At 47.1% G+C, this 12,455-nt stretch overlaps 1 protein-coding gene across 1 annotated transcript; it reads left to right on the top strand.

Annotated features, from left to right (window-relative positions):
- Positions 1-1,280: 1,280 nt before the first annotated feature.
- LOC123099951 (galactinol synthase 2) lies at positions 1,281-2,921 on the top strand. The gene is made up of 4 exons (XM_044521963.1): positions 1,281-1,691; positions 1,780-2,103; positions 2,195-2,329; positions 2,427-2,921. Exons 1-4 carry the CDS (start codon positions 1,365-1,367, stop codon positions 2,658-2,660), a joined length of 1,020 nt encoding a protein of 339 aa, XP_044377898.1. The 5' UTR covers positions 1,281-1,364; the 3' UTR covers positions 2,661-2,921.
- The last annotated feature ends 9,534 nt before the right edge of the window (positions 2,922-12,455 follow it).

The following is a 12,455-nucleotide window of genomic DNA, read 5'->3' as shown; positions in this document are numbered from 1 at the left end:
ACCCTAGATCTCTCCGGTGTCTATATAAACCGGAGGGTATAGTCCGGATATGACAGATTCATTACCATATACTCATAGGCTAAACTTCTAGGGTTTAGCCACTACGATCTCGTGGTAGATCAACTCTTGTAATACTCATATTCATCAAGATCAATCAAGCAGGAAGTAGGGTATTACCTCCATAGAGAGGATCCGAACCTGGGTAAACATTGTGTCCCCCGTCTTCTGTTACCATCGATTCTAGACGCACAGTTTGGGACCCCCTACCCGAGATCCGCCGGTTTTGACACCGACAGTGTCCACTTCAGAAAACGACCGAAAAACTACCGAGAACCTTTTGGTCCCTTGCACGTGTTACACTTTAGGTTTGTTCAGCAACAGCGGTGGTATGTGATGCATATTTTAGTCCTTCACGCGGACTCTCACGGTACGTACTACGATCAATATGAGCAGGAGCTTTGGTACAGTAGAAATGTGTGTAATTTTTTCCATCGGTTCCTAGGAACACTAGATTAGACTAGAAGAAGGAAGGACGACGTAAAACTTGAAAATCTGAAAGATTCTAGTGAAAAGTAATTGATAAAGGAAAGATTCTAGTAGTAGTCAAATAAGGAAGGGATCTATTCATGAAAATGGGAGGGGAATGATTCACCATCATTTTCGTGGCATCAAGAACATAAGTATGGAGTGGCATATTTGTTTCTCATTCAAGTTCAGATGTCAGTGGGATCTAAGGTAGGACGTCGGGGTGAGGATTGTCCATTGATCCGACGACAGGAATATCCACCCAAGAAAGTAAACCTAGTTAAAACGGATCATCAATTGTCTTCAACCTTTGCCTTTTGCATAATTTTGACTAATCGGCAACGATCACTCCAGAGATTCTGCGACGGTTGCCATGTACGTACGCAACAAAACACAGTCACAAGAGCAATTAGCGCCCTTCTCACCCGATTGACAATGCAATTTCAGTTTAACCATGGCAGTGAATGCGGGGCCCGCCGTGCCATGGAGAGGGGACGAAAGAGCGCTCTCTCATTCTGCACACTTCTCGCGCCTTCCTGCTGCCGCTACCGAAACTGCCCCCGCGAGAAGCTTCCGTCCACGGCGTCCCGGCCGTCCGATCTACAATCTCCACCAGGCATACGCGTCCGATCGAACAGGCCGTGCTCCCTGACCGACGACGTGGGTGTGGAAACCTGGCGTTATCCAGTGGACCATTCCGCCCTGCGTTTCCTTATTTATAGCCTCGCCACCCACCGTGGAACCTCATCAGAAATCCAAAGCCAAAAACCACTCTCTAAACCCGACACAAAAACTCAAGCCCGAACCCAAGAAAGCTTCCTTCCCGAGACGAGATCAAGATGGCTCCCGAGCTGGCCGGCAAGATGACCGCCAAGGCCGCCGTGGCGGCGGCCAAGCCCGCGACGAAGGCGTACGTGACGTTCCTGGCGGGGGCGGGGGACTACTGGATGGGCGTGGTGGGGCTTGCCAAGGGCCTGCGCAAGGTTGGGTCGGCCTACCCGCTGGTGGTGGCCGTGCTGCCCGACGTGCCCGAGCTCCACCGCAAGATCCTCGTCTCCCAGGGCTGCATCGTCCGCGAGATCGCTCCCGTGTACCCGCCCGAGAACCACACCCAGTTTGCCATGGCCTACTACGTCATCAACTACTCCAAGCTCCGCATCTGGGAGGTAAATTGCCGTACCACCTCTGCCTGTCTCGCTAACTTTTGTCAGTGTGTATGGTAGTAATGGTGTGCTGATCTGTTCTTGAGCGCAGTTTGTGGAGTACGAGAGGATGGTGTACCTCGACGCCGACATCCAGGTGTTCGACAACATCGACGAGTTGTTTGATCTGCCCAAGGGGCATTTCTACGCCGTGATGGACTGCTTCTGCGAGAAGACGTGGAGCCACACCCCGCAGTACCAGATCGGCTACTGCCAGCAGTGTCCCGACAAGGTGACGTGGCCGGCCGCCGAGATGGGCCCGCCGCCGGCGCTCTACTTCAACGCCGGCATGTTCGTGCACGAGCCCAGCATGGCCACCGCCAAGGCGCTCCTTGACACCCTCCGCGTGACGCCGACGACCCCATTCGCGGAGCAGGTAAGCCGCTAATGCTTTTGTTTCGAGTCTCCAGATTTTGCAGTAATAACGGCGTTCGTGCTCACCTTGTTCTTGCTCCCTTAATCTGCAGGATTTCCTCAACATGTTCTTCAGGGAGCAGTACAAGCCGATCCCGCTGGTCTACAACCTTGTTCTGGCGATGCTCTGGAGGCACCCGGAGAACGTGCAGCTGGAGAAGGTCAAGGTGGTGCACTACTGCGCTGCGGTAAGGGGACCCCACTCTCGGCCGGTGGTATGAATTCCGTTCGGTTTCTGATTATGGCTTGCATTCTTATGGATGGATTGGTAACACATGGTTGCAGGGATCGAAGCCATGGAGGTTCACGGGCAAAGAGGAGAACATGGACAGGGAGGACATCAAGATCCTCGCCAGGAACTGGTGGGACATCTACAACGACGAGAGCCTCGATTTCAAGGGCCTGCCCGCCCTGGCCGCCGACGCCGACGAGCTCGAGGCGGCGGCCAAGAAGCCGCTCCGCGCGGCGCTTGCGGAAGCCGGCACCGTCAAGTACGTCACCGCGCCCTCGGCTGCGTGATCCCCGGTTGCCTAGCTCCGGCCCGTGCCACTGTGGTCATCAAAGCAGGAAGCCGGGCACCTATAAGCATTTGCATTTTGGTATTTTGCGTCTGTTCGGTTCCAAGTTAGCAGTATCATTTCAAGTTTAAGATAGGATCGAAAGAGTCCACGTATGTGAATATCCTCGACCCTTTGTGAAGTAGAGTGCTGAGTCGTCCTGTATGAAAGAATTATGTGTGAATCAATAGGAAGCTTTAAAAATTATGGCATATATTTTTCACGTCAGCCTCTCTCACTTACGTTCTGTCAGCTCTGCTCTCCTTGTCATTCTCTTTCTGAAATGAGGAAATGCGTCATTCTCGGGTGCTGCATGACGTGAAACACGGGCAATCCTTTTCCCTAATGAGCCCTCTTCACGTTTCTGGATGGTTCATGGATTATGACGTACGGGGTACGGCGGTACAACGTACGTCGGCCCAGCGGCAACCCCAACGTACCTCCAAAGTACAATTCGGGCGAGCCGACGGGTGGCCCCCGTTTTATCTATAGCAGCCTGGCATGCCGCTATTGTAGTAGTAGTAGTATGCGTTCCCTTTGCTCAAAGGATCCTGTCAGTGTTTTGATTGTGTGGATTTCGTGCTCGCCCCGGGGCCGCTGTGCCCAGGACGTGCTCCACCGGTGGGGGCTCCAAGTGCTGTCCAAGTGTCGATCTCATGACTGCCCGGTGAAATGGACGAGGGAAATTTCGTCGGTGAAATGGTAGTCTCTCTGTCGACCTTACTATTTTAGTAGAAACTTCACAAATCCACGTTACCCTATCCGATGCAGCTGCGAAATGTGAGGTCAGACAGCGAGCGTCGATTGCTTGCTCTGCCGTCGTGTTATTGTCCTGGATTACGTAGTGTGTTTTTACAGTCGGACATGGCCGGTGCTGAAAACTACGGTTTGACTCTCGTTTCGTTGCAAAACTGCCAGGGAACCGTCAGTTGCCTGGACTCGGCCGACTTCTTGACATGCCCGCACAGGAGACGCGCACGTAGCATCATGGTACTACCCTCGTAAAGCCGTTCAGTTAAATTGCTCGATGTGGAGCATGTCAGAGCAACGAGGTCCAGTACAAGTGATATTAACTGCACATGAAGTCCCTTTCTGTTCCTGGTGATACATTGATATAACTACCGACTGGCACGCCTAAGAGCAACTCCAATGGGGAGGCGGCCCATTCAAATGAACGATCGTCCGCTTTTTGTCCGCGGACGACCCATTTCCGACTCATTTTTGATCTGGATTTGCGTTGACGTGGACACGCGACGGACGTGCGCACGCTCGCTTTCTCCTCTCCCCGGGCCCGTTGGTCGATGGCACATTGGCCTCCCCCTTTCACCCCCATCCAACGGCAACCCTCGCCCGCCTCCTTCGTCGCCGACGCCGCCGTCCATTTTTGCCGGCGACTCTGTCAGCTGCCGCCGCCTCCACATCCGCCTAGCAACGCCGCCCACTCCCCCGTTGCCCGCCACCGCCGTCTTGCCGACGGGGAGCAGACTGCTTCCCACCCCTGCTCCCCCCACCGCACAGCCGCCTGTGGCCAAGAAGCCGCCCCGGCCAGATCCTCACCGGCCGGCTCGTCGGACGCCGGCCCACACGTCGGACATCGGCAGGGCAGCTAGCTGGTCCGTGCGCGCCGCAACTCCCCTCGCCGGCCGTCTCCTTCGTCGACGCCGCAAGCTGTTCGACAGTTTGCCAAGGTACAAAATGGACTCCGCCGGCGAGTTCTTTTTCCACAATTTCCTTTGCGACTCCGACGATTCGGACGAGGAGGAGGAGATATTGGCTGCCGTGTTGGTCCATCACCACCTCAACAGCCAGCGGCCATTGTTCCGTGGCTCCATTCCGGGCCACCTTCCGGCGTTGAATCGCAACCGAGAGAGGGGGCATTTCCTTCTTTGGAAGGACTACTTTGATAAAACAAACCCGTTGTTCAAACATCAAAAATTCCGCCGCCATTTCCGTATGAGTAGGCATCTTTTCAGCCGTATTAGAGAGGGGGCGGTCTGCTATGATGACTATTTCGAGTGCAAAGAGGATGCCGCCGGCAAGATTGGTTTCTCCTCTTATCAGAAATGCACTGCCGCCATCCGAGTGCTTGCATACGGAGTGCCCGGTGATCTCATTGACGAGTACGCCCGTATGAGCGAGTCTACATGCCTAGAGTCCCTCTATAAGTTCTGCAAGGCTGTTATTGTTGTGTTTGGCCCTGAGTACTTGAGAGAGCCGACAGCTGAAGATACAACCCGTTTGTTGGCGATGAATGCCAGTAGGGGCTTCCCAGTGATGCTTGGCAGCATAGACTGCATGCACTAGGAGTGGAGGAACCGCCCTCTGCTTGGCAAGGGCAGTATAAGGGCCACGTCAGGGCTTGCACTGTCATACTAATAGATGTATCTTCTTTTATTCGTTTACAAAACTATGAAACATTTTTATTTGTATTCGGCTTGTAAAACTATACTATTTTATTCGCTTTAAACTATGTTATTTGACAATATGTTTGAATGCAATCATCAATGTAAAATTGGGCGGCCAGCCGGTCACGCCGGCATATATGGGTCGGCGCGTTGGGCGCGCTACCGACCCATATAAAAAACAGGGCAGACGCCGGGCGGGCGGCCGACCCAAACGGCCAAAAAGCGGACGAAATTGCCGTCTGTTTGGGTCGCCCCATTGGAGTTGCTCTAACGTATAGAACTAGGAGTATTTTCTTACCAAAGAAATTGAAGAGCATTGATAGAACAACACCTACGTTGGTCCATCGGCAACCGCACACAGTCACGCTGCAGTGGATCGTATGTCGTCGCGAGATACCGAGGACTGAGGGAAACTCCAACGTGCAACCACAAATGGTCCGACCGCGCTCGTCTGGGATAAATGGACAGAACAGGTGGCCCAACGTGCGGTAGCAAACGGACTAATGTCCCAACTTTAGACCGCATTTGCGGCCAAATGGACGTGCGCGGGCGGGCGAGGCGTGTGCTCTTGTCCTCCCTGACCCTCCCATCGGTGGCACAAACGCCCCTTGTTCTCTTTCCCTGTCGTATTTCCGCCCCCTCCCCCCCATCCCCGTCATCGCCGTCGTCACCCCGTTCCCGGACGCGTTGCCTTCCACCAAGGCCGTTCGAAACATGACCACACCATGCCATAGCCGTCCTACGCTCGCGATCCGGAAAGAATTTTGCCGGCGTTCGTGGTTCCTTGTTGCCGGTGGATGAGAAGCTACGGCCGTCGACATCGCCCATCGACCCCAACAACTTCCGGCAGGCGCTGCATTGCCGGAGGGCGCCCACCACCACCACCGACCCCAACCTTGCTTTGTTGTCTGCGAGGGGAGCTGGACGTGCATTTCCTGGCCATGTCTCAACCATGACCGCAAGGTGTTCAACGCTTTGCTCACAAGGTACAATGGATAGCGGGGATGAGCATTTCTTTCACAACTTCATTTGCTCATTGATATGCCCATTTTGCATCATGCTTTTATATTGATATTTATTGCATTATGGGCTGTTATTACACATTATGTCAGAATACTTATGCATATTCCCTCTTATTTTACAAGGTTTACACGAAGAGGGAGAATGCCGACAACAGGAATTCTGGGCTGGAAAAGGAGCAAATATTAGAGACCTATTCTGCACAACTCCAAAAGTACTGAAACTCCACGAAAGTCAGTTTTGGAATATATTAAAAATATTGGGCGAAGAAAGCACCAGAGGGTGCCTACACCCTGTCCACGAGGGTGGGGGCGCGCCCTACACCCTTGGGCGCGCCCCCTGCCTCGTGGGCCCCCTGGCAGGCCTCCGGTGCCCATCTTTTGCTATATGAAGTCTTTTGCCCTAGAAAAAATCAGAAGAAAGCTTTCGGAACAAAGCGCCGCCGTCTCGAGGCGGAACCTGGCGAAACCAATCTAGGGCCGGAGCTGTTCTGCCGGGGAAACATCCCTTCGGGAGGGGGAAATCATCACCATCGTCATCACCATCGATCCTCTCATCGGGAGGGGGTCAATCTCCATCAACATCTTCACTAGCCCCATCTCATCTCAAACCCTAATTCATCTCTTGTATCCAATCTTTGTTTCAAAACCTGAAATTGGTACCTGTGGGTTGCTAGTAGTGTTGATTACTCTTTATAGTTGATGCTAGTTGGTTTATTTGGTGGAAGAGGATATGTTCAGATCCTTTATGCATATTAATACCCCTCTGATTATGAACATGAATGTGATTTGTGAGTAGTTACGTTTGTTCCTGAGGGCATGGGAGAAGTCTTGCTATAAGTAGTCATGTGAATTTGGTATTCGTTCGATATTTTGATGAGATGGATGTTGTCTTTCCTCTAGTGGTGTTATGTGAACGTCGACTACATGACACTTCACCATTGTTTGGGCCTAGGGGAAGGCATTGGGAAGTAATAAGTAGATGATGGGTTGCTAGAGTGACAGAAGTTTAAACCCTAGTTTATGCGTTGCTTCGTAAGGGGCTGATTTGGATCCACATGTTTCATGCTATGGTTAGGTTTACCTTAATACTTCTTTTGTAGTTGCGGATGCTTGCAAGAGGGGTTAATCATAGGTGGGATTCTTGTCCAAGAAAGGGCAGTACCCAAGCACCGGTCCACCCACATATCAAATTATCAAAGTAACGAACGCGAATCATATGAGCATGATGTGTCCTCGGGAGCGTTTTCCTTTATATAAGAGTTTGTCCAGGCTTGTCCTTTGCTACAAAAAGGATTGGGCCACCTTGCTGCACCTTGTTTACTTTTTTTACTTGTTACCCGTTACAAATTACCTTATCACAAAACTATCTGTTACCGATAATTTCAGTACTAGCAGAGAATACCTTACTGAAAACCGCTTGTCATTTCCTTCTGCTCCTCGTTGGGTTCGACACTCTTACTTATCGAAAGGACTATGATAGATCCCCTATATTTGTGGGTCATCAAGACTCTTTTCTGGCGCCGTTGCCGGAGAGTGAAGCGCCTTTGGTAAGTGGAATTTGGTAAGGAAAAATTTATATAGTGTGCTGAAATTTACTATCACTTATTACTATGGAAAGTAATCCTTTGAGGGGCTTGTTCGGGGTATCTTCACCCCGACCAGTAGAGCAAAGAGTTGCTCCTCAACCTGCTGAACCTACTGAAAATGTTTTCTTTGAAATTCCTTCAGGCATGATAGAGAAACTGCTAGCTAATCCTTTTACAGGAGATGGAACATTGCATCCCGATTTGCACCTAATCTATGTGGATGAAGTTTGTGGATTATTTAAACTTGTAGGTATGCCCGAGGATGTTATCAAGAAGAAGGTATTCCCTTTATCTTTGAAGGGAAAGGCATTGACATGGTTTAGGCTATGCGATGATATTGGATCATGGAACTACAACCGATTGAAATTGGAATTTCATGACAAGTTTTATCCTATGCATCTGGTTCATCGTGATCGTAATTATATATATATATATATATATATATATATATATAATATTTTTGGCCTCGCGAAGGAGAAAGCATCGCTCAAGCTTGGGGGAGGCTTAAGTCAATGTTATATTCATGCCCCAATCACGAGCTCTCAAGAGAAATTATTATTCAAAAAATTTATGCTCGGCTTTCTCTCAATAATCGCTCCATGCTCGATACTTCGTGTACTGGTTCTTTTATGATGAAGACTATTCAAATGGGATTTATTGGAAAGAATTAAACGCAACTCTGGCGATTGGGAACTCGATGAAGTTAAGGAGTCAGGTATAACGCCTAAGTTTGATTGTGTTAAATCTTTTATGGATATCGATACTTTTTGTGAATTTAGCACTAAATATGGACTTGAATCTGAGATAGTAGCTTCTTTCTGTGAATCATTTGCTACTCATGTTGATCTCCCTAAGGAGAAGTAGTTTAAATATCATCCTCCCATTGAAGTAAAAGTAGTTGAACCTATTAAAGTTGAAGAAAAGACTATCACTTATAATGTTGATCCTATTGTTCCTACCGCTTATATTGAGAAACCACATTTCCCTGCTAGAATAAAGGATCATGCTAAAGCTTCAACTGTGGTTCGTAAGAGTAATACTAGAACACCTACATCCCTTGAGCAAATTAAAGTTGAACCTAGTATTGCTATGGTTAAAGATCTCTTGGTCGATAATATTGATGGGCATGTTATTTACTTCTGTGATGAAGCTGCTAGAACTGTTAGACCCGATACTAAAAATAAACATAGACCTGTTGTAGGCATGCCTGTTATTTCTGTTAAAATAGGAGATCATTGTTATCATGGCTTATGTGATATGGGCGCTAGTGCGAGTGCAATACCTCATTCTTTATACGAAGAAATTATGCATGATATTGCACCTGCTGAGTTAGAAGGTATTGATGTTACAATTAAGCTTGCCAATACAGATACTATTTCACCAGTTAGGATTGTTAGAGATGTTGAAGTCTTGTGTGGGAAAGTTAAATATCCTACTGATTTTCTTGTTCTTGGTTCCCCACAAGATGACTTTTGTCCCATTATATTTGGCAGACCCTTCTTGAATACTGTTAATGCTAAGATAGATTGCAAAAAGGATGTTGTTACTATTGGTTTAGGGGATATGTCTCATGATTTTAATTTTGCTCAATTTCGTAGACAACCCATGATAAAGAATTGCCTAGTAAAGATGAAATTATTGGTCTTGCTTCTATTGTCGTGCCTCCTAGTGATCCTTTAGAACAATATTTGCTAGACCATGAAAATGATATGTTTATGAATGAAAGAAGGGAAATAGATGAAGTATTCTTCAAGCAGGGACCTATTTTGAAACACAATTTGCCTGTTGAAATTCTAGGGGATCCTCCTCCACCCAAGGGTGATCCCGTGTTTGAGCTTAAACCATTACCTGGTACTCTTAAATATGCTTATCTTGATGAAAAGAAGATATATCCTGTTATTATTAGTGCTAACCTTTCAGAGCAAGAAGAAGAGAAATTATTGAAAACTCTGAAGAAGCACTGTGCTGCTATTGGATATACTCTTGATGATCTTAAGGGCATTAGTCCCACTCTATGCCAGCACAAAATAAAATTGGAGAAAGGCGCTAAACCGGTTGTTGATCACCAACGACGGTTAAATCCTAAGATGAAAGAAGTGGTAAGAAAAGAAATACTAAAGCTTCTAGAGGCAGGTACAATTTATCCTATTGCTGATAGCCAGTGGGTAAGTCATGTCCATTGTGTCCCTAAGAAGGGAGGTATTATTGTTGTTGTAGCGACCCGACCTCAGACGGTCAAGTCTCTGTGCATAAGTGTCATCCCTGGATCAGTAATGCTGACACACACAGTACTCGAAGGATTTATAACAGAGTAGCAATCACACACTTATTACATCGAATGTCTCCAAAAGAGAACTTATTACAATAAATATGGCTTAAGGCCATCTAACTAAGATAACAATGGAAGACTTGGAAGATAAAGTGAGTCCATCAACTCCAACGGCATAGCTGAGTGCACGATAATGACCTAGCGCACCTTACTCTTCGTCTGAAAAGTCTGCAACATGATACGTTGCAGCCCGAAAACGGGTCAGCACATGGAATATGCTGGCATAGTAACACGGTAGAGCAATGAACAGAATAAATGCTATCACTACATGCATATATGGCTAGTGGAGGCTCTATGGTTACAATGTTTTTGCGAAAAGCCAATTTTTCCCTACTTCAAAGGAATATATTTTATTTAACTATCATGGTAGTTGAACAACATTGAGAATGGTACCCCCATCTCAATCCCAAATTAAAAGTATCAACCCAACAAATTAATTTAGAGTGATGAGATCCATATGATAATCCAAAAAAACCAGATACTCAAGATGTCCATAACCGGGGACACGGCTAACCATGATTAGATTGTACACTCAGCAGAGGTTTGCGCCCTTTTCCCCGCAAGACTCGATCTCCTCCGTTGGATTTCTTGCACTACATGGTGTTTGAGAAACAGATGACCGAGACACGGTCTTTCAGAATCATTAACTCTAACCCCGGGTAGACAGTACCAACCTACGTCCCCTACATCTGCTAGCCTACCACTGGAAGAGGTCATGCAACCTACTCAACTATGCTAGAGCCCATAATACCTTGTGGCTGCACACGGAAGTTTCTAGCATGAATAATCTTACGATCCCTTTGAGCCTGGGTGGCGGACCATAGGAGGATCACACGGTATAACCCCGGGATCTCCTAGGACAACACTGGTATATCCCCAGGTGCCCAAACCAACAATCCACCCAGATGTGTATTAAAGTTGCCACCTTAAGTTGAACCATTAAATAAACACTCACATATGTCATGAATACACTCAAACCCAATCCACGTCTACGAGCATAGCATGGATATATAAGCATAACGTAGAAGTAACTCCAAGGGTTTGACAATCAACAGGGCAATAGGTTCTACCTCATCATCTACTTCCCAAAACCCACATGTTAATCACATCCTAATCATGCAGTGTTTGAGGATTGAAACTAATGCATAAAACTTGGTATGAAAAGGGTATGATCAATGTGTTACTTGCCTTGCTGACGATCCGCAAAACCTAATGACTCGTAGTAGCACGCTTCGCACTCCGGGAACTCTATCGCATACAAACAATAGCATACATAAGCACTCAAGCATAGATGCAAGGGTAAAACTCAAATAAGAAGATCAAATCTGAAAACTCAACTAAAGAGATTCGATCTGCAAAAAGAATCAACCAAATCGGAGCTACGGAACTGAAACTAAGGTCAAAAGAACTTCGAAATCAAATATGCTTGAAACCCAATTTTAAATAGTCAAAACCTTGTTCAAGTTGATTAAACAGAAAGAGGGTTTCGAGACGAAGATTTTGGCGTTGGTTTCACTGGATTTGGACAAACGGTTAAGAAACGGCGAGCGTTTGAAGATCAGGGACAAATCTGTGATAAAAGTAATCGTGAATAGGTCCCTGGACGGAAAAATAAAATAAAAAGAAAAGACTAACGAACGAACGTTCGCTGTCTGAACCTAACCGGTGAATAGCGTTCGTACAAACGAAAGAACGGACGAACGTCCGCTAAATAAATAAACCGACAAAAACCGATCTAATAAATTAAACCGGGTAAACTAAAAAAACGGATCTAGATCTAGATCTAGGGTTTACCTAAAAACCAAAAAAACCACGGCAACTCCGGTGACGGTGGCGGCGAGATGGCGCGGCGGCGCGGGCGAGTGGCGGCAGCGGCGCGGCACGCGGCTCGAGGCAGCGGCTAGGGTTTGGGCCGCAGCGTGGGCTGGCGGTGGGGTGGGCTGCGGGGCATGGGGCCGGCTTATAAAGCCTGGGCGGCGGCGGAGTCCGGGTCGGCCACGGCTCAGTTAGGTCGGTGCGATTTTTTTAAAACAGATTTTGTCAGAAAAATTCTAGAAAATAAAAGAAAAATACCAAAATACCAAAATAAATTTTCACCATCTAAATAGAATATTTAGAACAAAGTGAACATTTTTTTGGCTAAAAATGCTATTTTGGAAAAAATGCATATTTTTCTAATTGAAATAAAACAACGATAAAATCCATATAAAATTATTTATTTGATTTTAATATTTTTCCTTCAATATTTCATTTATTTTGGAGAAGTCATATTATCTCCTCTCATATATTTTAATATGAAATATTTCAGAGAGAAAATAATGAAATCAAAATGATCCTCTTTTCAATATTTGAGAAAAATTCAAATATGAAAATAATAAAATCCCCAACTCTCTCCGTGGCTGCTTGAGTTGCTTA

This window comes from Triticum aestivum, chromosome 4D, assembly GCF_018294505.1.
Source record: "Triticum aestivum cultivar Chinese Spring chromosome 4D, IWGSC CS RefSeq v2.1, whole genome shotgun sequence".
NCBI lineage: Eukaryota > Viridiplantae > Streptophyta > Magnoliopsida > Poales > Poaceae > Triticum > Triticum aestivum.
The sequence above is the reverse complement of the archived record's forward strand: the minus strand, read 5'-3'. Positions and strand labels throughout refer to the sequence as shown.

What these genes read in the sequence shown, in the direction of transcription:
- LOC123099951 (XM_044521963.1), top strand. Translation starts at nt 1,365, where the DNA reads ATGGCTCCCGAGCTGGCCGGCAAGATGACCGCCAAGGCCGCCGTGGCG. An exon ending in CCAAGCTCCGCATCTGGGAG is followed by an intron (nt 1,692 to 1,779) that starts GTAAATTGCCGT and finishes TCTTGAGCGCAG; the next exon opens with TTTGTGGAGTACGAGAGGAT. An exon ending in CGACCCCATTCGCGGAGCAG is followed by an intron (nt 2,104 to 2,194) that starts GTAAGCCGCTAA and finishes CTTAATCTGCAG; the next exon opens with GATTTCCTCAACATGTTCTT.